The sequence below is a fragment of the Pelecanus crispus genome, chromosome 1 (genome assembly GCF_030463565.1).
Source record: "Pelecanus crispus isolate bPelCri1 chromosome 1, bPelCri1.pri, whole genome shotgun sequence".
NCBI classification, from domain to species: Eukaryota; Metazoa; Chordata; class Aves; order Pelecaniformes; family Pelecanidae; genus Pelecanus; species Pelecanus crispus.
In genome coordinates, this window is record NC_134643.1 from 142300410 (window position 1) to 142325865 (window position 25456).

At 37.0% G+C, this 25456-nt stretch overlaps 1 protein-coding gene across 2 annotated transcripts in view; it reads right to left on the reverse strand.

Moving 5' to 3' along the window:
• Window positions 1-25456, reverse strand: part of OFD1 (OFD1 centriole and centriolar satellite protein) — a 35138-nt gene that overhangs the window by 6320 nt on the left and 3362 nt on the right. Inside the window, exons 3-17 of one of the 2 annotated variants that reach the window (XM_075719350.1) lie at window positions 24980-25048; window positions 24868-24895; window positions 23968-24075; window positions 23195-23331; window positions 20883-21056; window positions 18783-18889; window positions 17802-17921; window positions 15248-15321; window positions 14471-14562; window positions 14147-14336; window positions 13356-13486; window positions 12870-12981; window positions 10850-11461; window positions 6700-6832; window positions 1741-1841 (exon numbers count right to left, since the gene is read on the reverse strand). In XM_075719350.1, coding sequence (XP_075575465.1) covers window positions 1741-1841; window positions 6700-6832; window positions 10850-11461; window positions 12870-12981; window positions 13356-13486; window positions 14147-14336; window positions 14471-14562; window positions 15248-15321; window positions 17802-17921; window positions 18783-18889; window positions 20883-21056; window positions 23195-23331; window positions 23968-24075; window positions 24868-24895; window positions 24980-25048 — 2188 coding nt within the window. The remainder of the gene's footprint in view (window positions 1-1740; window positions 1842-6699; window positions 6833-10849; window positions 11462-12869; window positions 12982-13355; window positions 13487-14146; window positions 14337-14470; window positions 14563-15247; window positions 15322-17801; window positions 17922-18782; window positions 18890-20882; window positions 21057-23194; window positions 23332-23967; window positions 24076-24867; window positions 24896-24979; window positions 25049-25456) is intronic. The other variant, XM_075719359.1, reaches the window with a different exon arrangement.

Here is a 25456-nt window from a genome sequence, read left to right on the forward strand (position 1 = left end):
CACTAAATGATACAGTGGTAACTTATTTGGGCACAGCATCTACTCAGGCCTAATTGCCAAGAAAATGCCACTCTGTTCTCATATGTGATAAAATAAAAGTGAAATATGTAATGTATTCCTAGAAGTCTCTAATATGAAATTAAACAAATAAATCTAAATCTAATTAAAATATGAGATGAGTAGAAACCATTAGTGACTACAGGCTTTGTTCACATTCAAATAATGCATTTAAAGCCTATAAAAAGAAAACTAAATGAGGTAAATTAAAAAACAACAAATGTACTGAGTAAAACTTCACAGAGAAATGCATAGATGAGTCATCAGCTTCTGCTAGTTACCACTAAACACTATCAGCAGATTTGCTGTTTAAACAAACAATATCTCTTTATGGTTGGTTGGTTTTTAAAATACTGAAAGCCATATTCTCACAGGTTCAGGAGAGTGAGCAAGGACATCACTCCATCTTCCATATGACCTAACAACAACCAAAAGAATAAGCGAGTCTCAGACCCAGGAAAACACGCCAGTTAGGAATATTTTCTTTGAAATCAGTGATTCTAACTCTCCTATACAATAATTATAACCTCTTCACCAACTATTAACTTAATTATACCACCCAATGACGTATCTCCACCAGCCTCAAGACTTTACAGACCTCTAACAAAATTTGGAAAGGTGTTCAGCTTACTGTTCACATCTTTCTCATTGACCATTTCACTTACTTTAAACCCAGAGTTTCACGGGAGATAAGGCTTCTCAGGTCCAACATTAAGATGTCACTCAAATGCTGGAAAACTAGGAAATAAAGCCAGTAACTGCCCTTCTGCTTCTCTCTCCATATACAAATGGCTATAAAGTGCATTAACTTTTATTATCCTCTTTTTACAGTACCTTAGATACATCAAAAATTTTTGAAAACTGACCCCTGCAGGCTTGACTGCAGCATATAGAGAGAAGGAAACATTTTCTAGCACGCAATGCAAAACACCACGTAATGACAAAGTTCTTCCTGCAATCAACAGAGAGCAGAAATGTAAATAAATAAAATCCGGGCCTCAGAGAAACAAAAAAAATTAGGATAAAACTCATGTTTCAGTAACTGAACCGTATGTTCCAAAACTACTCAGAGATGCTGATTAATGACACCATAATTGCAAGTGTTCTTCACACGCTTACAGACTTCTAAAGTAACTTCTAATTCATAATACTATTTAAGCTTCAGTCACTGAAGGAAAAATCAACAAGAGTATATGCAATGGCTGCAGAAACTTATCTGCAGAATTACAACTTGGTAATACTGCTCTGATATTGGTCCCTGATGAACACTCCTTGGAGTTTTACTTTATGCAGCAAATATAATAGAGCCTCAAGTTAATTCATATACTAGTACACTTTGCTGTTTAAAAAACCAAAAATCCTACACAACTTTAAAACATTCTGAAACAACTGTCAGACCTACATGCATCAATCAGAAGAAGGTTATGCAAGATTTCTGAACAAAAAGTATGTTCCCAAATTTCAGAACCAACTCAATTTTAGTATCTACCTATTACTACATACCCTTGTCCTTTAAAGATGCAAGTATGAAGAAAATCATACTCATCACCTGAGACTGTTTTTCTTATTTCCAACATATCAGAATTTTTTCTCTCCAACTACAGTCTTAAACTAAGACAACTGTCTTACAACTGTTAAGCCCTAAGGTGTTAAACAAATGGCCTAAAATGCACTAAAACTTACGTTCAAGAGAAGAAATGCATTCTTCAAGGTCCTCATACATTAGTTTCTCTGGTTTGGGGATATCACTGAAATCTTGTTTATCTGTTTGTTGATTATGAAGTCTGAAAGAAGGAGGAAGAATATAAACAATTTAATAAATATAAATGCTAAACTTTCAAGCAAATAGCAATCTGAGATTTAAATACAAGGATTACTCACATGCTTAGCAACAGACTCAACCAAACATAAAAAACATGCGACCAAAATGCTGTAACTTTCTGACTCAAAAAGTCAGCTCCATCTCTCTGATAGCCATCTCCCTGCACCCTTTCCCCAAGGCCTATGTGTGACACAAAGGCACTGCATTAAAACAAAATACACTCTCAAAAGTAGTAAGAAAAAAAAAAAAAGGAGAAATACAATGAAGTGCGACAGTCAACTGAAATTAAGAAATTCGCCTATTTAGGCTCTCTGTTACAGTCTAATTCCCATTTTGATGTCACCTTAACAGATGTGTTTGAAATGTATTAGGATTAGATGTCTGGCAAAACATATATGCAGGGGTGAAAATCTGGGTGCTATGAAAAATGAGGTTAGTGCCCTCATTCTAAATCTCCATTTATCTCATCAGAAAGATAATGTGAAAAAACAGTATCTCTCACGTGACCCAGCTACTAAACTCTGACCAGAACCTGAATAGCAAAAGGAGTGCAGGTCACTAATGAAATTCAGCAGCAGCAGTTCATAAAGGAGCTTACTTCACACCAGCTGGTGCTTTTCACCACGGCATAAATAGGTTTGTGCTTACAATTTCTACAGAATTCAGGTCTTCTACAGGGCAAAAGTGGAGAACAAACAAGACATACCCCCACAATGAGACATGTTCAATAAAAAAATGTAAATCTGGGGACAAACAAATAAATCTGCATTGTCAGAAGGATAGTTCAGTAACGTCAGTAGGGAAAAATACTCTGCAAATTAAATACAACAGAATAAAAGGAACTTGAATTTTCTGGAAGTCTACTTCATGTTTTTAGTCTTTTCTTCACAGAAATGGTTAAGTGTTAAATAATTCTTAAGGATGCAAGGTTCAAGGACACGCATGTCCCTTTCTTCAATACTGTGTCCGGCAACACTGCTAGAAAGACAGTCAAACTGCCTCAGATTCAACTAACAGAAGAGGTCTGGCTCATGAAGACCAGTAAACACACATGTTTCCAAACAGGTTTCAAAATTCATTCCATCAAACAAAGTTGGCAACCAAACCCTGGACTGCACCTAATGTCAATATTCCATAAAATAGTACTGGTGTGCCAATCAACACCAAACAATTAAATTGCATGAGTTATGCTTATAATTACCATTAAAGTTTAAACAAAAAAACCCAACCACCATCTAAACTATTTTGTTAATGTCTGAAATTTCTTTTTTAGCCTTAAACTGGTAACAACCCTCACAATCGGTTTCTTCATCCCTAAACAAAAAAGGAATGGTTTAGATAATAATCTGCCTTGTAACTCTAGTCTTCCTGTCTGTGCTTATTGGCTTCCTTCATACCACTCATATCTTGAAACATAAACAAACAAGGAGCTCCTGTAGTCACAGAAGCAATTGTTCTTCCCCACTAACAGACGTCTAACTTGTAATGGCTTACTGGCGTTACAGCATCATATTCTTTTCTTTTTAAAGAAGTTCCCATTGCCACTTAAAATCTACAGGTCATAAACTAATACACATCAATGATGTGGCATTTGCCTAATAATGAGAGTAAATAGCTGGAAAAGCCCACACATGCATTTCTCAAATATTTTATGTAACAGAAAACAGTCCATGGCACAAAAAATTAAAAAATACTCAACAAAAGAATGTTTTCCCTTTAAGAAAGTCTTGGGAAAGCAGCAAGTTCAAGAAAATTATTGGGACCTCATGCCCTTGCTTTGTCACAAGGAATCCAAGAAAGCAACTACAACCCACAGCTGCCTGCCCAGACCCTGGCCTGTTCTTTGCAACACAACTTGCTCATACTGTTCACTCTAGGCAGCGTGGCCTCTATCACATCCTTCGAAGAAGCACAGTCCCTCACAGTGTATTTTCCTGTATCACCTTAACATGCAGGTTAACGCTCAACCTTCACTTTGTAAGGTCAGTCACAGGAATACAGCAAATCTGAGACATACTGTAGAAAATGTCAATGAGCAGGGAAAGAAGAGGCAGCCACTTAAAGGAACTAATGTCACCATCCCTAGAAATCCCAACAGCTTCAAAGCCAAGAACGTAAAGGCTCTCCCCCAATTCTAACCACAAAAGAGACCCTTTCTACCTTAAATGTGTATTGAGGACTTGGTAACAATAAAATAAGAAAGCCCTATGTATGACTGCTAGAGCTGCCCCAGGACAAGCTGTTCTTCAGCCATCAAATCTGGAATGATGGCTAGCAGGCTAAGGCCAATTCAAGTGTCTCTTCTTGGGAAAGAAACGTTAAAAATTAAATACTCAAGCTTTTTCTGAAGACATCTATTCAGAATTTTCGGTTTTGGAGAGTGGAGGCAGCAGTGACCGTTAAGAATAGAAGAATTTCATACATGGAAACAGGAGATACAGAGAGGAAAGAGAAGTCATTTTTATGCAGCTTAATTTTACCAAGTAATTCATTTACTTAAAAGAGATCTTGAAAAACAAAACAAAGGAAAAGAGAAAAGTTCTGCTACCCATCCCCTTCCCACATGCAAAGGAGACTGGAGATTCCTATTCTGAAAACAGTTATACAGGCACCTGAATGAGCTCTTCAGAGGAAACAAAAAGTTAGCATTACAGCTTGTTAATGAATAAAGTGAGAATGTACAGCTGCTTTGATTTAAATTCTCAGACAGCAGAAACTACCGAGTTTCAATCAGCAAAAGCTTGTCAGTCAGGTCACAGATGTGAAAAATAGAGACACAATAAGAGACATAGCTTTGCTCAAGGAATTAGTGGCCCTTTTATATTAAGGGTTTTTGTGTGCATCAACTACCACCTCACTAGCTTTTGAACATCGAGCATATGCAAAAGGCCTGTTCTGATATGGGAAAGACAAGAGATTATCACTACTTTGGGCAGGAATTTTTGATGAGCTTGTAGTTTTACCTTTTTCTTGAAAAATTATTTCAAGTCATTGAGACATGAAGTTTACCCTTCTCAAGACCCAACATCGTCTTCTGAAATGGAGTTTGTTTTTTTAAGTTAGTCTACAATGTCAGCAGGAGTTCCAGTTAGCCTTCTCAGGATCACATTTATACCAATGGCACAGAAGCCTACTAGAGGAATCAAACCTGTCAAATACCAAAAGAGCCCATGACAGCAAACTGCCAAAAATACGTTCACATTCAGGTAATTCAGATAAGGGTGAGGATCTCCAATAGGATTGTTATAAATAAGACACGCCAAGTGATAGTCAGTTAATTGGCCACTGTAGTACCTTCACATTCCCATTTGCAACACAATACAGGCATTATTCTTAGCCAAAAAAGAATACAGTCTGAATTTTTAAATTATCAATATGGTCCAAAGTTATGGGAAACCGGAAGTCAGATATATCTTGGACATGTGCATACATTCCTCACATGTTTAAAAAGTAAGATTTTTTCATAGATACTATACATAGGTATGCAAGTCAGTTGTTGTTTAACTCAGATTTACTTTTAGGAACAAATTTTACATTTTTAGGAAACGTTAAGAAAACATGTTTTCTGAAATTAGTGATTAATGAAGTATTTATTTGTTAACTATGAATGTTTCGTTCAGCTGTCTGAAAGTGGTCTACTGTGTAAGGAAAGACAATCAAAGAGAAGGTCTACACTGACACAATAGATTTCAAGTGCTGCAGAACTTGCAGCTCTCTTGTAATATGAGGACCCACAACATATCTTGCTTTAAATAACAGCATCCAACGCTCTGAAAAGTTCATCAGAACACTGACACATGAAAAGCAGAGAAGAAAGGGAAAAGCAGAGAAGAAAGGGAAAAGCAGAGAAGAAAGGGAAAAGCAGAATTTTATTGTTAAATCTAGAGTTCTAAGGAGTTACCTACAGCAGCCTGAAAACCAACAAAGTAAATCAGCCTGACCTGAGCCCAGGAACATCTAAACTTTGTAGGACTTGTACCTGTCAGGTGTGCCTTAGTGCTGACACAGCGCACACTGAATGAACTACCTTCTACCTTCGAAGCCACACACGGTAACAAAAAAATACTTACATTGGTTCAAATAGCACAAACTGAAAGTGCTGAGAAGCACAGTTCGAAACAGTGTTTTAATAACAGAGGAATTAATATCCTTAAACAGCAGAATTTGAGCTAAGTTTCAGTGATGGATATTTATCAATTTGCTCTATCTGCATTAAACTATCATGCCTTTAGGATGTTTCCCATTCTCACTCCCCCGGCTTTTTAGTCCTTTGCCTAGCAAAATGTTTCCATGGCAGTGGATTTTTTTAGGCTTTGGAGCTAGTGCTACCATTACTGTTTCTCCCCAACAGAGGGAATCTTTGGAACAACCTTTCATCCTTGCTCAACTACACCAGTGAAATGACTTTACAAACCACTTTGTAAGTCAATCAAGTTTTACTTTGTCATAGGACAAGACTTTTTTTTTTTTTTTGAATAAACACTGCATTCATCAGAAGCTTCCAATGCACTTGAGGTTTAAGTATTTCACTGCACATAAGTTTGCACTGCTAGGAAGCACAAATTTAACAGAGGTGAAAACATCAAATCATGTTTGCCAAAGGTATTTGGACTTGGGGAGAGAGGGTGGTATTTGTTTTTTTTAAAACTACCTTCCTCTTGAGGCATGATCTGAAGAGTGGAAATCCTCATCTGTCTTTAGAAAAGTTCTCACTTATCAAATTCATGTTTTACTTGAGTTGTAAAAGCAGCTATCATCGTGAACAGAAAAATGTTTCTTTAAAAAGCAGGTTAAAAATGTTGCTTTGTATACAATGTTACCTGATTTTCTGGCCACGACTGGATGGTGAGGAAGAAACAGACTCAGAAGATGAAAGTAGATGTGGCTTTGAAATAGGAGAAAGCACCTGGTCAACACTTTGCTGTGAAGAGGCAAGGTACAAGCCACTGACGTCTGCAGATAAAAATCCCACAATTTGTATTAGTCAGTTATTTGTCCTACCACTTCTCAGACAAGGCTGGTTTTTACAACACATGCGTAACTGAACTGTGCAGGCACCACCACTATAGGGTAACTAACATCCAAATCTACCAGGATTAACATGAACTTTCTTGTATTGGTTATTTCTTTTTTTTTTTTCCCCCCACCCCTCCTGTATGATAATTTTCCTCTACAAGCCTTCAGCATCATAAACTTACTCTTCACAAAGCCTATGATTATCATCACCCCATAACACGTCCATGTCCTCCACAAACTGCAGCCCCTCTGCCAAACACCAAAGAATTTCTCCCATGCTGGGCATTAGAGAAAGCAGTTACAGACCCAGATTTCAAGCTAGGGGTGTGCTTACTAGCCAGCAAAAGATAATGCTTGAGGTGTCCCAAAGGCCATTCTTGGTTATGAAAGTTAACCTGGAGGTTTCATTTTCTACAGATTTGTTAAAATGTTAAAATGATGAAGCAAAGAAGAAAATCTTTGAAGATTCTGTCCTCTTCTCAACAGCCGTAAAGCTATCAGGCAAGAACAGACAGTATGACTGGAGAAATCTTGAGTTTCCTAGGAAACCAGGGTAAAAAATAAACCCCCCTGCACTAAAAACTTTTAATCAAACTTGCAAAGTCCAGCACTTTGCTTACATTTTGCTTTGCAATCTTCATTTTCCTTTCCTGTGCAACTGCACAGGTCTTTCATTACTAGACTATGAATTACTTTTTTTCCCCCCAAGATTTGGTATTCACTCAGTAAACAGCTACTGTTATTTTTCTTCTCTTTATTGACCAAATAACTTTTACTGTTGTCAGGGCTAATTTGGCTGAAGAAGTAGAGCAAAAGCCATTATTAACACTCCCATACCTGAAGTTCTTTCAGGTGGCTGCATAGAAGTGCACCCCATTCATGGCGCACATCACACTGCAGGAGTCAGGATGCATCAGACCAAGGCTGCCCGTGGATTTTTATCTCCAGACAGGCCCGATGCCCATGCAACACAGACGAACGCCCTCCAAGGAAGCTGAGCACTTAACAGAATGGGACCCAGCAGTTATGTCATACTCATGTATCAGCAGTACCTATTCGTAGTGGGAGCCCCCAGCCCACCCACATCCAGTCTTTTATAAAACTGCCTGTCAAATCTTCACATGCAGAACAAATGGACCAGAGCAGGTTCAATCCCTGCTTACTGCAGGGGGGTTGGGCTCGATGATCTCTCAAGGTCCCTTCCAACCCAAAAAAGCATTCTATGATTCTATGATTCAGAGCAGCACGTAGTACTTGCCGCATGCACCACCTCGGCGTAACACGTACCGCGGGGTAAGACACAGGTAGCACACCAGACATCTCAGATAGTAATTTACCACAACCTACTACTATTTAGAAATTATCTAGGATTGAACTCACTGATTTTCACTAAAAGACAAATAGCTGAGGTCTTTGGCTCACAGTATGCTGTCTGCAAGACTCACCAACCTTGCTCTCTCTCATCAGAAGGTATGAAGTTTGGTCAAGTAATGATCAAGGTGAAAAGTAATGATCAAGTACCGATCAAGTAATAGGAAGCATGGGTCGGATGGCAATCCAAATTCCCCCCCCCCCCCCCCCCCCAATAACTACTTCTTGATCCGTATTTCTGTCCAGAGGTTGGAGACGGTAAGCAGGGGAAAACAGAAAAGGACCCTGTCCTACTTTTAGTTGCTCTTACAGAAATCGGTTTACTCCTTCCCAGTACAAAGACAAAGCCTGAAAGAGGTCCAACATGCATGGGCTTGGGAAGGAAAACAGTCAAATACATGAGATAATTTAAAGGAAGAGAGAGAACCACATACCCTTCCGCTGACAGACCATGCAGTAAAACAGCTGCTAGATCTGCCAACTGCAAGTGTTTTAGAGGAGCACACCCTTCTTCCTTTCATCCTTCGAAGACAGGTGCTGACAACCAAGCTGCAGTTTGTCCCTACATGAGTTGACTGTGCTATACCTCTCTCAAAGGCAAATCAAATCTCAGACTCATGGGCGTAATATCTTTTACCTCTTAAAATTTATTCTGACCTGTTCAGACTGGCATCTTCAGCAGCACCAAAAAGCTTCATGGAAACTTCCAGAATGACTTATGGTTTTCTAACAAAGACACATCTGGTGCTTCAGCCATCTCTAGCATGAAGGATAACATATATACCACTATAAAAGCACTCCTTCTCAGAAGACCCTTGAAACAGAGCTGACATATCAGCAGGGAGGCAATCTAACTGGAAGCAGATAAACCACTCCATGGCATGCTACCACTGAAGCTACAGCGCATACTGGGGCAAGTACCGCATCAGTTCACCTTGAGAACATATCACCTAGCTGCAACCTGGTTTCTTACACTACATACCATTCAATTTCTGTAACACCTAAGTTAGGTAATACCCTCCTTGGTTATTCAACTCTTATCCCTCTCCAGAATAAGTCAGTCCTGTGCATTAAGCACAGAACAGATCCAATGGAAAAAACAGATCAGCCATCATGTAACAAGCCTCTGACAGGTACAAAGACGGGAAGGATTTTTAATGTTATACACACAAGTTTAATTTTGACATTCTCTAATTTTACAACAAAACCCTACTTTTATGAAAGATTTTTTTGTGTGTGCAGTATTAAGTAATCTGCAAGTAGTTTATACATAAGCTGACAGAGAAAAATTAAAACTTTGCTTTGGAAGTTAAAGTTTTCAAACACATTTTCAATAACAGCACAGTGTTCTACATGCAGAAACACAGAGACAGCCACAATAGATCAGGCTGTTTGTAGCATGTTTCTAACAGTGCCCATTACTAAATAAAACTAAACTACAATTCAAAAAGGAGATGACTTACATCGTACTTCTGGCAACATCTGCCCCGACCTTTCCTCAGTCAATACTTGGGCCCTCCTGACAGGTAAGTTTTACTCCTGCATCTGCATTTGTTGCCACAGAAGCAATAAATTCCACAACTTACTCATGGTACGAAAAAGTACTTCCTTCTCTTTCCTTTCAATTTCATAGAATTCTGGGGTCTGTGAAGCAGTGATTAGTCGATCCCTTTTCACCTTTTCCACATCACTCATTGCTTTCCAGATTTCTCACAGCCCACCTCAGCCAACTCTTTTCCAAACTAAGCTGCCCTTCTTATATTTAACCTTCCTTCATGCAGAAGCTGATCATTATCTTTTTTTTTGGTATCTTTTTTCATCCTATTAAATCCACTCTGAGCTAGGGTGACAAGAATTGCAGATGTACCGCAGATTTGAAACAACATGATTTTTAAAACTTTTTCAATTCTTTTGTATTTTGCTTGCCTTTCTGAGTACTGCGCCTTAAAAAAAAACCCAACAAACTACAAAGTAATTATTAGACACTGTGAAATTAATAGCAAATCACAATTTTCCAATCATGACCAAACACTAATCCCTTTCCCCTCACAATTGCTCAGGAATATTTGATAAAGATGTCACAGCAAAAAGAACAAACAAAAGCAAATCTGGACCTTTCCGACTTGAAAACTCAATTTAAGAGAAGCCAGACGAAGCAGTCTTCTGCTGCACACATTAACTACAATAGCTAAATGAAAAGACAGAAATACAAAGGGAGGGTTATTAAAACTAGGAAATTACAATTAATGTTGCAAAGTAGTTATACTTAATAGCAAGTTGTGAATACAAGTCTGCATGTAATAAAGTTACACCTGTAGTGAATTATAGGCATAGTCTTCTCTTTAAAGCTACCTGAACTAAGTGCAGTATGTTTAGCCTCCCTCAATGTTGTTCTTCAGCACTTGTTTCCATGAAGCAGCAATACTCCGAGCAGCTAGCATATTTTGTCTCTGACTTCTCCTGCCTCTTAGCAAATAACAAATGAGTGATAGACTATCACTGCTAAACCCTTCTCTTCCCATAGCACAAGAGGAACACTAAGCAAAACCCTAATGCCACACCACATTAACAATCGTGACTTACCATCTGAATTTTTCTTGCTACTGAGATCTCTTTCCAATTTGGAAACGGGAGTAGAAGAAAGGCGTCTTGAAGAAGATGCTCCTCTGTGTGGTGGTGTTAAGGGATTTTTGAAGACATCAACCTGCCCAGTTCTTTTGATATGTTTTTCACCTCCTGGACTGCTCAGGGGGGAATGTTGGGAGCTGGGATTATCCTCTAAAAGTTCATGCTGGGTAGTCAAGGGGGGTCTACTAATAGCACACTGTAGAAGTAAAGGGGACTGCATCTTTCTCGGTGTTCTGCTTCCAGCCGCACCCTGCATGACTCTGTGTTGATAGTTCCTGTAGGCCTCTTCCAAATACTCTGCTTCTTTTTCTAGTTCTTTTATTCTAGCCCAGGTTTGCGCCATACACTCCAGGTCAGAATCCGGAGAAGCACTGCGTGGCTGTAACTGCTGACGATAGCCAACTCTAGGCACAGTGTTTACCTTCATCATATCTGTCATAATCTGATGCTTCAGAAATGTGCTATCCACATAAATATCATGAGGTACAATTCTGTCACCAGTGAAGTCAAGGACAGAGCGATCGACAAGTGAAGGCTTTGGATTCCGATACACCTCATTTTCCAGAGCTAAATGATAACAAGAGAAAGTGAGTGACAGTAAAGAGTGAGAGAGGGAGACCCATAATGAAACAGAAACAGTAAAACATGGCATTTAAATTCCAATTTGATCAAAATTATTTTAACATGGAATTGGCTTCAATTTTGGTAATTTAATGGGTTGATTTAAATGTATTTTTAATGTAGCTGCATAACTGCAAATTATCACTGATACTATTTTTTAAATAAATAATCCTTGCATGTAAAACTACCTGAAATATGCACTCTGCAGTGTTATTTCTTAAATTATGTTTAAATAAATAAATAAATAAATAAAACGGCACCACTTTGGACACATTTATCCAATCATGCTGTTAAAGGGCGAGGGACACAGGGCAGGCCATAAGTCTTAACAGTTTCCTTCTATTTAGATCACAAAAGAAATTTGGAGATAAACAACACATCACATAGATAATGTTGTTGCTTTTTAAAAAAAAGTACTTCTCCAAAATTGTCAGTTAAATTGAATGTTTCGGGGCTGTCTGCTTCCTGGCTTGCACTTGTATGCTTCAGCAAGCCCAAAAGACCAATCTATAGGGCTGCATCTTTCTCAGCAAAATGACATCCTTGTTTTTATTCCACATAAATGGTTCTTCAATGACATCCTTAACTCTGATGCAAAATAAAAGTCCATGCAATACTTTCAGTCATTTAATTAAAATATATATTTGCTATTTTGACACTAACAAATTTCCAATTCCAAATGGTGTATTGGTCTAGTGAATAATATAAAGTTTTGCATATACTGAACTATGGTGCAACACAGGCTGTATGTAATGAATAACCATTGCAGAATTCAGTCCCAAACCTTTTATTTATCATACTTGATATTAGCAATTTGACAGATAGGCATCTTTAGAACTACATTTCTTCAGCAGGCTGAATTGCTTTATGCAAGTGCCTCTCTCTTTCTAATGTGCATATGCGGTGCATAAGTTATTAGCCTTGACAACTGTTTAAAAGTTACATTTAAATTTGAGAGGTATGCAATACAATTTCAAATTGATTATTCTTATTATGAACATTCAAGAATCCAAATGCATTAAACCAGAACCTGCCTCCTGGAAAATGGTGATTATGTTATCACCAAACATTACTGTATTCATACTGAAGAAACACAGACAATAAAAACATGCAAGTATTCAGGGAGGAATGTTTTCCATTCCTCCTATATGTTTGTTTTCTGAAAAGAAGGGGAGTTGTGATCAGTCTGCTTTTTAAATTGGGCTTTTAAATAGATTTTGATTTTAAACTTGGAATCTACTCACTGGTAGTATATTAGTTCTATGCAACTGCAGCTTTTTTAAGCTTCTGGAAATTCTTACACTGGTTAGGCAAGTGAACTTCATAAAGGACTACTCTGGTGTAAGACACAAACCTGCCTGTGTTTGTTTCACTTGCAGTTTCAGTTCTTCAACCTGCACATTTAACTTCCTGACAGTAGCTTCAGAGTCCAACAGTTGGGTCTTTAACTGAGCACAACGCTCAACCTATAGGAGATTGAGAGAAAAACAAAAACCAGCATAATTCAAACAAAAAGAAGAATCTCAACTGGCTGAATACTTGTTTCTAAATGTTTTTCAGGTCCAGTCAAACCATATACACATAGTACCCTACTGAAAGTCAGTGCTGACAACTTACTGACTTGGAAAGATTTACTTTGGTTATGTTAGTGGTTCGGGGTTTTTTTTTTTTTGGTTCGGTTTTTGGTGGTGTTTTACATAAAAGTTGTTTACATTAAAAAAAGCAGAATACAAACAACCCCCATAATTACACACCAAACAACTTGCACAGGTACATAGATAAATGTGAACAAGATGACAGGAAGAAGAAAGGATTCAAATTATTTAAAAGACTAATTTACCTCACTTTGTAGCTGCTTTTCCAAAATCTGCCTATGACTTTCAAATTCATCCAGTGCCAGCTTCCTAGAATGTTCCACTCTTCTCAGCTCCACTTGGCAGGCCAGATGCTCCGCCGAGGGCTGGGACAGCTCTACCCAGGAAGAGAAATACTACACACTCAGCCATAGAACAATGAGTGTGCACTTTTCTACATGATACTCCTTCAAAATGTAAAGCCAATTTGTTTTTAGGAACACAACAAGGCTTTGAATGAAGTACTCAGGGATTTTTTTTTTCTTCCTTTTACAAAGGACTGAAATTTTTGTTGGTGTAGTCATTTAAGAACTAGACCCAGACTGTGCTATCCTGGAAGAAAAATACATATCTCTACCCTACATAACTGGGTGTACATCTCTACTCTCCCATAATCTCAAATGCACATTAAAAATACTTGGCATTTTATAACTATAGTCAGGCAAGCACTTGAAAATCATAATGCAATGTTCTTGTACCATTATTAACCATACTAATGCTATGGTTAGAAATATTGTACTGCTTTTTTCAAAGGGTGAAAGGGATATTCTTCATATTATTATAGCTACCACTAAATTCAGGATTTCTACTATACAGACATATAGAAAATAAACTTATAATGTCAAGGACTGTTTCCTTTTACACAAACATTAGTTGGAGTTTAATGCAAACTACTAGTAAACATAATACAAAGAATGTATTTTAATGAAAATTTATTTCTAAACAAATACTCATAGGGAAACATAAACAAGAAAATTACTAAATCATCCACACTGACTGTCTCGAAGATGCTGGTTCTCACTGCGAGTCTCATCCAGCTGTTGCCTAAGTAGTTTATTCTGCACTTGAAGCTCCAGTTTCTCCTCCTTTAGCAAAGGATAGTCTGATACCTCTTTCAATTTTTCTGTCAACAACTGATTCTGTTTATTTACCAACAGAACCTGGGCCTTCACTGACTCCAAATCCAGCTGCAGATAAAGAACAGTTTAGAAGCTTATGAACTGCTGTACTTACTTAACAATTACTTTTATTTCCCTTTTTTTAATGTACCTCAAAGGCACTCATTAGAATACAGCTTCTTTAAATTCATGTTTACAATTACCTCAAGCTCTTTTGTGCGTGATATAGCTTGCTTGAGTTCCTCCTTTTTTGTATTAACAGCAATGGCTTCTTCGTGCAAAAGCATAGCTTTCTCTGCAGGGAGGGTTACAAATGCTGAATTAAAATTAGTAGAGTATTCAGTAAAAAAAGTGTATCAGCAAAAAACAGTTTAAGCTGCTCAGCCCAACATTCAATTTAATTCAAGACATAAAAATGACTGAATGTCACACACACTCCTTCAAAATTAAGTAAATCAGTGTATATATATACATATGCATCCATACCCCTTTAGAATTAAGAAATCAAATTCATATGCACATGATATATCATTTCTTTCACATGTCCCCAACTTAAAAGTCTAAATATGTTATCTGTCCCAGCAATCTTCCTCAAGCTCCAATTAAAGATCTTGTGCACAATAAATGTAGAAACTGGCAACCATTCAAGGGTATGCTACCAGACTGTACCAGAGTTCAATTAGAGAATGAATGAGCTAGTAGGACTTCAGAAGGAGATGGGAAACTGAAAAAGCAAAATGCTTTGCAGCCTCTGTCAAAGCAGCAGCTCACAGTTCCCACAGTATTCTGAACAGCAAGGAATTGCCGACCTGTCATGGGATCCTGCTACGTGTTTTCAAAATCCATTTTTATGGCTTTTCTGTCACTTACACCACTATTACCGAACACCGTGACTGTTTAGTAACAACAGTGTTTTGATACCTGTTAGTAAAAGCTCTAGAGATAGACAGCTACTTTATTAATCTCAGAGAGATGGTTACCTTTATTTTTTTTCTCATCTTCAGTAACTTTATTAGTTCTGGCTATGTATTCTTCTTTTAATTCAAGCTGATATCTAGAAGTAAAAAGAATTATGTATTCCCAAAGAATGTGTGTGCGCACACGTGCGTGCATTTGTGTAAACTGCAGTCTTTCCCAGACTAAACTATAATCATACAATTATTTATTGACAAAATTAGTTATTGCAGAGCCACTGAAACAGTTGGAAAGAGCCCTGCCAATCACCTCATTCAACTACCTGCTCAAAAAGGAAGACTACCACCAACTCCAGATCAGTTCAGCTGTAGCTCTTCTTAGCCAACTCTTGAAAAGTTCAAAGGATGTATATTCCACCACCTCCCTGGATGACCTGTGCCAGTGCTGCACTATGCTCCCAGTAAAAATAATTTTTTTCTTCCATGTCCAAGCTGAACCTCCCAAGCCACAATTTACAGCCCCTGCCATATGAACTCAGAGGTCATGCCTGATAGTCCCATAACTATCCTGACAGACCTTTACTAGGCCCTTTTCCAGTTTCTTCATGACTTCCTTGAAGTGGGGAGCCCAAACCTGGGCATGGTATTCCTAGCATAGCCTTCACCAATACCTGAAGGGGATAATAACTTCCCTCAGTCTGTTGGCTGTGCTGCTACTCATGTCGCCCATCATGCCGTTTGCCTTATTTGCCAGAGCATGCTGCTGGCTCACAGTCAACCTGGCATTCACTGTAACTCCCATTCCTCTTCAGAAACACAGCTACTCGGTCGATTCCTTTTCGCCATTTATGCTACTTCATAGGCATATTCTGCCCCATGCCCAGAGCTCTGCACTTCTTGTTAAAATTCCCAACATTTACGTTGACACAATGCCCAAGCTTATCAAAGTCTGTCTGAACTGAAACTCTGCCATTTGTTGTGGAAGTCATTCCCCTTAATTAAGCCTCATGTTCAAAGTTGTTGAGGATGCCCTGTGTCAACATCCAGGTCACAGACGAAGATATCGGACAGTATGGGTCCCAGTACTGGCCCCAAGGGTTCTCTGCCTGTCACTGGCCACCAGCTAGACACTGAGCACTGCCCAGGTACACCACTACTCATAGCCCAGCAGTCATCCAACACTACCATTCAATTTTACTGGAATCTACAGGAGCTAAGAAAGCTCAGCATTTCGCATGATTGGGACACAGATTATAAATGTTTTCAGATACTACCACATCCATCCTCCTGCATTTTTGCAAATGGTCCAGAACACTCAGATCCTTCTCCCAATTATGGTATTCAATGTTTATCATAGAAATAAAAAAGGATTCCTTTTCTAACAAGCATCATCATTTCTATACAAAAAATAGCAGCTCTTCGCTACTTTTCATGAAAGATTTGGGACAAAAGGACATGGATTTTATCTTTCTGAGCATTTGCAGCATGTCTAAAATATTTTGTATGTTGCTAAAATAAGCTAAGCAGCCGTTTATCCTTAAAATAATTTGCTTCTCCTCATAAACCAAAAGCACTTTACAAGCATTATTTGTAACTAGCTGGTATGGACTATATAAAATAAGATACCAAGGTGAGTCAATTAGTTGCATTTCACTGTTCTCTGAAAAAACCTTCAAATATACACAGTTTCAGCTAAGGCATCATTCTTGTCAAAACCTACTCCTTACATCTTTCCTCTGTAATTTAAATAAAGACACACTAACAGAGATAATACTTATTGTTCACTGGCTTGCAATAAAAAGTAATGATACATCAGTCATTTGGTTTAACTGCCTAACTGGAAGACCAGTCCATGCCATCAAATACACGAGTAATAACATGCTGAGAGCACCTGCCTGCATTGAAGCATCAAGTAACCCTTCAAGTGACCAAAGCACTCCAAGAAAGTACAATAGCAAAGTTAGGATATACCCGCTGCAACACCTCAAAAGCAGTCACAGATGATGTCTTTTGTTTTCAAAGAGCATTTCTAAGCAAATTCTTTGAAACCATGTTCATGTGGATGGTAGTCAATATGAGAGGGTGATCTGTAACAGAGAATCCCTCTCCAAAAATGGGAAGGGGTTAAGGTAAGAGCCAATCTGTCTGTACAAAGGACCACTGTGCCTCTCACCCTTTTTCCAATAACCTATAACATCTCTTTAATGCTAGTTTCCCCTCCATGCCTTTCCTGCATTTGTAAAATGGTCAGTTCTTTTAATTGTGGTCAAAGGAAGTCACTAATACTGCTTCACATCCTCTTGTCTAAACATACAACTAGTGTCACATCTCTTTCCCAAATAACAACACAGAATTAAAACTACAACAATAATATAACCTACAATCAAAAGAGAATTACTTTCTATAGCGAGCTTTTTCTGAACCTGATAGAACATTTTGCCTCCCTAGCAAAGAGCTAAGCAATAATGTAAAGAATTCAAGCTGATTAAAACAAAAACATGGATGTACATTTTCAAAGTCCTTGCTTTGTTACACATTTCAAAAGAAATCCTATAGAATTTATTATTCTGTTTTCATAGGAAGTAGTATGTGTCCTATTAGGGAGAAAAGAAAAATTTACTTTAAGAGTTCCGTCTTAAGCTTTTGGTCATATGTCTCCTCTATGTTCTTCACAGCAACCTCCCGACGCCGAAGTGCATCATCAATAGCTTTATTTTTCTCTTCCTGAAGTTTCCGAGTGCTGAAACATCCATAAATACACAGCCAGGGAGCAGTTATAAAGCCATAACTTTAGGTTTTCGGGGTTTTTTTAAACAACATTTAGAGACATCAAAGGGTAATGTGCTTGCTTGGAACACTGCAGCAATTTAAAATTATGATTAGAATCTGTCCTAGTAATTCACTAAGAACAAGGAGATGTGACACAAACTAAATTGCCCTATTTAAAATCCAGTACCAATCAATTATGCAGCTATCCCGGGTTAACCCTAGCTCAGTTTCCCACACCAGAAAGCCTTCAGAGGAGATAGTGCTGATCATGGTACTCTATCAGCACCCTCTGCTGGCTTGTTAAAAAAACCCCAAAACAATACAGTTTTGTTAGCAGGATACTCATTCTGCTATAAAAAGCAGATGTCAAAGTAATGACATTAGGTAGTATTGAGAACCTGGCCAAAAATGGTTTAGTTATTTTTTTTTTTAACCAAAGAAAACTGATCTTACTAAGGACAAGTTAAAAAAAAAAAAAAAAAAAACAGGACAAAAGAAGCAAAATAGCATATGCATGCCTTATGAGTGTTAGGATTAGATACTGTGTTGTTTGTTTGTTTTAGTTTAAGGACTTCAAAGCAAACATCTGATTCCTTGCCTCCCAAGTGATGCTGCATTGTTCTGGTTGGATGAGGAGCCCAAACTTCTTTTTGTATGGGGTATCCCTACTAATAGAGGCAGTATACACTACTGCTCAAAATGCAAAACACAACTTATGGGATATAGAATTAATCTGTTTCGACATCATAGAAGCAGCAACAACTTGAAACATGCTTTCCAGAAAAAGGACAACAACATAATTTAGCACTGTATATGCCCTTCAGCAACTTACACTTCAAATGCCTCAATTCTTTGCTTCAGTTCCGCCTCTCTGGTCCTTATGACTTCAATATCTTTCAGTAGACTTTGTCTCTGAGCGTATACTTCCTTTGCTTCTATCTGAATCACAGAACAGTATCTCTAGTTTTGCTTCACACTTTATACCATATGTACTATTTAACACGTTCAAACTTCCAAGGATCTTCTGCAGTAATTGGTCTTACTCCATATAAATATTACTTATATAGCCATAATTTCAAATAATATCCAGAAATTATTTTTTTATTCCCATTCTCCTTTTACTCTGAGTAAAAATATTTTAGATGGCTACCTGTAAACACTTTTCTTTTAAGAAATGGCACTGATTAAAACTCATGTAAAAGGAAAAATTGTTTAGAAAAAAATTACAGAATAAGCACATTCAAACATCTGAATTTTAAATAAACAATAATTTTTAGGTTCTTCACAAAAAAAAAAAAAGAGAAAACAAATACCAAAAGCCTCTGATAAAACATGACTTAAAACTGAAACTGAGTCAACCAGCAGTCTTTCAGTTTTTCAGTTTAACTTACAGAAATCAAATTGTAAAGGGAATCCACCAAGTCATGAACGTGACAATACCAAAAGTCACATATCTTCTTATTACTAAAAAAAGAGCTTTTCTTGTTCTTAACTTAAGCACACAAGGCATTAGCCTAAGAAGAGAAAAATTATTATTTTGCCCTATGGGTGCTCATATCAAGTTTGCAAGTCGTGCACTTGATGGTGCTGAAAGACTTAGCTGCTGTTCTGGTGCAAAAAATAGAGCAGTTTGTCAAGCCCTATTTCCTGGGCATAAAGTTATGTTAGCAAAGGGTTAAATGACCTTCTATCTTTAATGCAAATATACTTCAACTCAGCAGAGCTGCTGGTCTCTGTTAAAACAGTCCCCAGGTAAATGAGGCATACACTTTTCAGTGAGTGCAGAAGCTGACATGAGCAATCAAATATCCATACATAATGCTTGATGGATATGCTGAGCTAGTCTTCCTTTTTTTTTTTCCCTCTTTTTTTTTTTAATTACTGAATTAATTTCTTGCCCACAGAAGAAAATTGATAGCGTAAAATAGATGGTTTTCTTGTAAGCTTCTAAGCCATACAACCATGAAAGAATTTCATAGAGTAGTAATAAAATGTTGAATTTTCAGATTGGAAGCAGGTCAATAGTAAAGACCTGTATGATTGCTTTGTTAACCAACATCGTGTGGTCTCAGGGAGTGGCCAAAAAAAAAAGAACACAGAAAAAAACAAACCCAAACCACCAAAAAAACCCACCACACCAGAGCAGAACGGTGGTTAGCATTTGTGGATGACTAAATTATTTGGATAGGAAGGTCTACTGCAGACAGCAGGGGGGTGGCTAGGCAAACAGGCAACAGAACAGCAAGCAAAGTATTCTTCCAGAAACTGAAAGGTCATAGAGACTGGGAGAAGAAATTCAGAACGATACGCAAATTATTGTGTGCTGCAGTAACTGCTACTACTCTGGCAAAACACCAAGAGTTAACAGCCCAAAGGAGTAATTCATCAACAAAAAAAGTATTCAAAGAAACGAAGCAAGATGTTAGCTTATGGTAAGACAGTGGCTATTAGTAATGTTCAACATATAAAGACTTACAGAAATGGCATATTTGTACCATACAGACTGTATATTCCATTTAGTTTAGAATCCTTCTTAGGAATTGAAAGAATTTATACTATAACTAAAAGCTACATTCTGGAAACAGAAAACTGAAAAGTCATATCAACTTTCTGTTAAAAAAAAAATCTCAGTGATCCAAATTCAGCAAAGTTATTAAAACAGATTAAAAAGTACTTATTACATTTAAATCCCTCAATCCTAGCTTGCAGAACAGTTCCTTTTCCAGACAGCTCTACTTAGGTATTTACCCATACTCATTCTTGTGGTTGCTTAAACGCTTTCACCTATTCATGAGAACAAATGTACATTCAAAGTTTTCATTAATAAGCCAAGTAAGATCCGAAGGTAAATCTCCCAACGATAGAAGAACAGTTTAATCAACTCACTGAATCATTTTGTACTAGATTAAGAAAAAAATATTTGGAACTTTACCTCTTGTTGTTTTTGAAGCCTCTCAATAGCATTCTTTTCACGAGAAATCAAGGCTTCAGACTTTGCTTGATGCGTCCTCTCTAACTCATGACGTAGCTCAGAGATTTCTTTCTGGGTCTGCACTTTCTCCTCCATTTTAATCTTTGCTATTTCAACTTCTTTAAAATGTTCTAGCTTTTACATAAAGGAGGAAGAGAGGGTTAAGTAGGGCCATCTTCACATCGACAAAGAGAATCCCTCCTCAGACAATTCTAAATTTCACTTAGAAATTCCTGTTAGGAAATATATCATAGTTCGATGAAACTAAATTACTGTGATAAAAGTATCTTAGCAGCACATAGTATTTGCAGGTCTCGCATAGTTTTCATGCATTTAGCTGGCATCCCAAAGCAGATCTTATACAAAACTAATAGCTTTAGACAAGAGCAAAACAGAGGCCTATGAAGAAAAACACATGGCAGGAGTGATAGTCTGCTTGCAATTAAGGAATGGCCACACTCTTGAATTCCTCCTCTGATACTGTCTCTATTCTTGCCTCTTTCCTAAAGAACCACTTTTGACTGGTGATGCAAGAAATGGCAGAAGCAGACCCATCCTGAATCCCTCAGGAGCAACAGAAATTCATCTGGACACAAAAAAAAAAGAGCTGAACATGTGAAAAAAAAAATGCAGAATATGTAACTCCACATAAAGAGGGTTACAGAAACAGGAGTCCTGACTCACAGACTTCTTAGCACAACTGAAAAAGTAAAATGTGTACAAACAGGAAAGTATGCATCTTGCAACTGCACAGAAGAATCGTAGGGAACATGCCTCCCTACAATGTGTGAAGTGCAATATGTGCAAGAACAAACAGGGTTATAAACAACTATAATAAAAATTTGGAAGAAAACAGAAAGCAAGCATAGTAGAAAAAAAAAGTGAGAAAAATGAGCAAAAGAATAAAAAGAATGATAGAAAAATTGTGAGATTGGAGAAAACAAGGAGGTTAGAGAGAGGGGGAAAAGCACAGTATGAATGTCTGATCAAGAAATTGAGGTCTGCAGGCACAAATTTTGTGAAAAATTAAAGAAATGGTGAGACAGTACAGCATCACTTGTACATACATAAATCAGGTTAGAAATGTCTTACAGTAATTCACACCACATTGCTAAGGAATCCAGGCAAAGCTAACTGAATTTAGAAGTGATTTATATCCGGTTAAGATTCAAAATCTCCTTTGTTGCAACTGCTTTGCTTAAACTGAGACAAACTTAACAACACACAACTTAACATGTTTTACATTCTAAAAAGACAGTGCCTGTTGGGGAATGAAGACTAAATGAAAAATGAAGGTGAAACACGTTGGCAGTTTTAACTCTCCATCCTTCTACTTCTCCAGCTGAGTAAACATGACTAAACTGATTTCTTCAAACAGTTTATATGCAGATGACTGCCTTTAAAAGTGTGTCTAATAATTCTAACTGATTATCAGATCATCATTTTTATACACTAGTGATCTTGACAGAAATTCATGGAAAAAAAAAAGGTATTTAAGTGAACTACAGTTAATTTAAATTTTTGTATCCAAATGAACTGTTGATCTTGACAGAAATTTATGGAAAAAAACCCCGTACATAAGTAATTGCAGTATATTTTCTCTGCTCCATTTTTCAGACATAAGGATTATCAACGGATTATGTGACAAAAAAAAAAAATCCTAATTTTATTACCAAAATGAAGGAAAAGTCTCTCAAAGAGCTGTCTTCAATTGTAGGAAGAAAAAAACCAAAAAGGCAGAAATAATTTATGATATTGTCTGTTATGATTTTAGTGTTTCTGTGTAATGTTTTGAAATAGTATGCAAATTCTCATCAGTATTAAAAATTAACTATCTGTCAAGCTACACAGCAGCAATTCACGCTTCTCAGTTGCTATGCATTATATTGAAATTCAAGCTTCAAAATCTTAACTGGGAAGGAAAACGAATAGTATGACTCAGCAGAGTAAACATTTCTCCACAAAACAAAATAACAAAGAGCAAGTAACATTTACCAAATTAAGACATCAAAATAAGAAAAAGTTGGGTTACAAATTAACATCAGAATAAGAAGCTTAACATTCTGTGCACATTTAACAAAAAAGGGGAATGGAAAATATGCACATGCTATATCATCAAATTAACAATTGACATTGGATTAACTTAGCCTTTGTGTTTGTTGTAACTCACTATTAGATCTTTTCTTTCAATTTACCTTACATATTAAAAGATTGTAATATGCAAAGTCAAAATTAACAAATGTCTCCCTCAAATTCAATGACCGGAGTAATACCTTTTGACACATTTCTGCTTGAAGCTGCTTCTCTATTTCTTTTCTATATTCATGAAGTTTTACTTCTAATGATTCGTATTTCTGATGCTGGGGACAAGAGTCTGCAAACTGTTCATCAATCAGCTGAAGCTTCTCAGCTATAAAAAGAGCAACATATCCACTGTAATTTAAAAACAGCCACCGCAGTTATCCTACCAAAGCTCTTGTAGGAACAAGAACTGCACAGAAATGTCATTTATCAGCTCTATGCCACATAACATACACCTAAGAGGAGCCACTTAGCTGTTTAGGCACTATTTGTGGTATTACATCCTCTTTATCACGGACAGACAAGAATTTTCTTTTGCATGCAACTTTTAGGTTTTTTGTACTACTGACAGCATGCATATTATAATTCAAGAACTCCCAATCTATGCCTAACTTTCACTAAAACGCTATCATAGGAAGAGAAGCAAGGCATGCATTTACAATTATGTTTTCCAGAACATATTTCAGCACATAATATTTACAGTCTATCTAAGATGTTATAGCTCTTAGCTAAATGCCTAAGAAAACATCCGATTAAAAAAAAAAAGTCGTAACAGGATTTTTGCCTTATTTTAAGAAAGGTTATAAAACCAATGTACTAATGATAGGTATTACCTTTACTTATTATTACTTTGGTCTGCATTTGAGTAAGTGATGAATGAATAACATTCATACACTCTATTAATCTATACCATTTACCAATATGAAAATATCTGGGGAGACTTCCTTGCAGAGGTTGCACTTACCAAGAGAGTCTCTGTAAGGAGGCACTGAGGTTGTCTGAGTTTCTGTGTCATGAGTTTCCTTACTTAGATGATGCTCTGTAAGTCCGATTAAAATCTGCATAAGAAAACCTATCAAGATCCAACACATTAGTTAGTTCTGATTTTATATCAAAACTGAATTTTTGAGCCTGTACTTAATGAAGTCATTTTCACTGTGCAAGAAAACCTACTTGATTTACAGAAAGAACCAATTATTTAAGTAAAAATCAATACTAGTAAACTATTAAGATTTTTATTATACGCATATTCCAGTCAACCTCATTCTGCAAAAGCTGTCCTTTTGCAACTTTTCCTTTCATCCATTTCTCTTTGTCTCTCTGATTTCCGAGGTCATTTGAGAGAGCAGATTATTGCTACTTTAATTATGAGGTCATTAGGCAATAGGGGTTTCTGAAGATCAAGCTACTTTAGGCTGTACAATATAGCTAGGTTTCATCATGCAGACATAAGAATTATTTCTTATATAAAACAATGGAAAGTCAATTAAATCTTTAACTAGTTTTTGAAGTACATTATGCAAGCTAATACAGTCCATTATAAACATAACCCAGAATCTGAGCTTGCCAAAGTTAGTGTGAAAAGCTTCCAAACAGCATTGTATTTAATACCTGATTACAGATTTTTTTTTCATTTATTTTGTAGGTGAATGTTAACACTTAATCCACACCACAAACAGGAGCTGGATAATACTGAAATATAATATTTATCATCCTGACATACTGCAAGTTTCAAAATCTTACTAAATCCATCTTATTCCGTACCAACACACACTCAAGAAATTTGAATTTCTATTGCTCGCATCTTAATAAAAATGAGGCTGACACAATTATCCTTGCTGCATCATGTACAAGCAGCTTGTACCTTTGTTTTCCTTCCGAGTTCCCGAAGTCTGTAAGAAATAAAAGATGTTTTAGCCAGTCTGCTTCATCACAACTGTAATTGAAGCTTATTTTCAAAATCAAAATAACTTTACCAGTGATTTGTAAAGACTGGATTTTGGATTGATCCTCATTAATTGAAGAAGATCTTGCATAGTCCACAGCTTTAGGGGGGGGGGGAGAGGGAAAGATAAGTTAGAAAAGGTTAACTACTTTAGAAACATTTCAAATATGTAACAGGCACCATTTTACAGTTGTAGAATGTTTTCCATTCAAGAAAGATCTGTTTATTGCCTTGTAAAACCATTTTCAGAGGCCTGCTGTTCTCATACTACATTTACTTATCTCCATTACCTAAGACATACACAGCCCGTGTGTAGTTCTATGACCAACTGAAGCTGTGAAAAGAGATAGTTTTGTTTCCTCCCCACCCTGGACACATGCTCTTGCTACTTTCCTTGCCTCGCTTCTTGATTTATCATACAAATCAGATGAGCTCCTTAACCCAAATGACAACTAACTACCCACCAAGTCAAATAATTCACTTTCAGTTATAAACAACTTCACCCTAT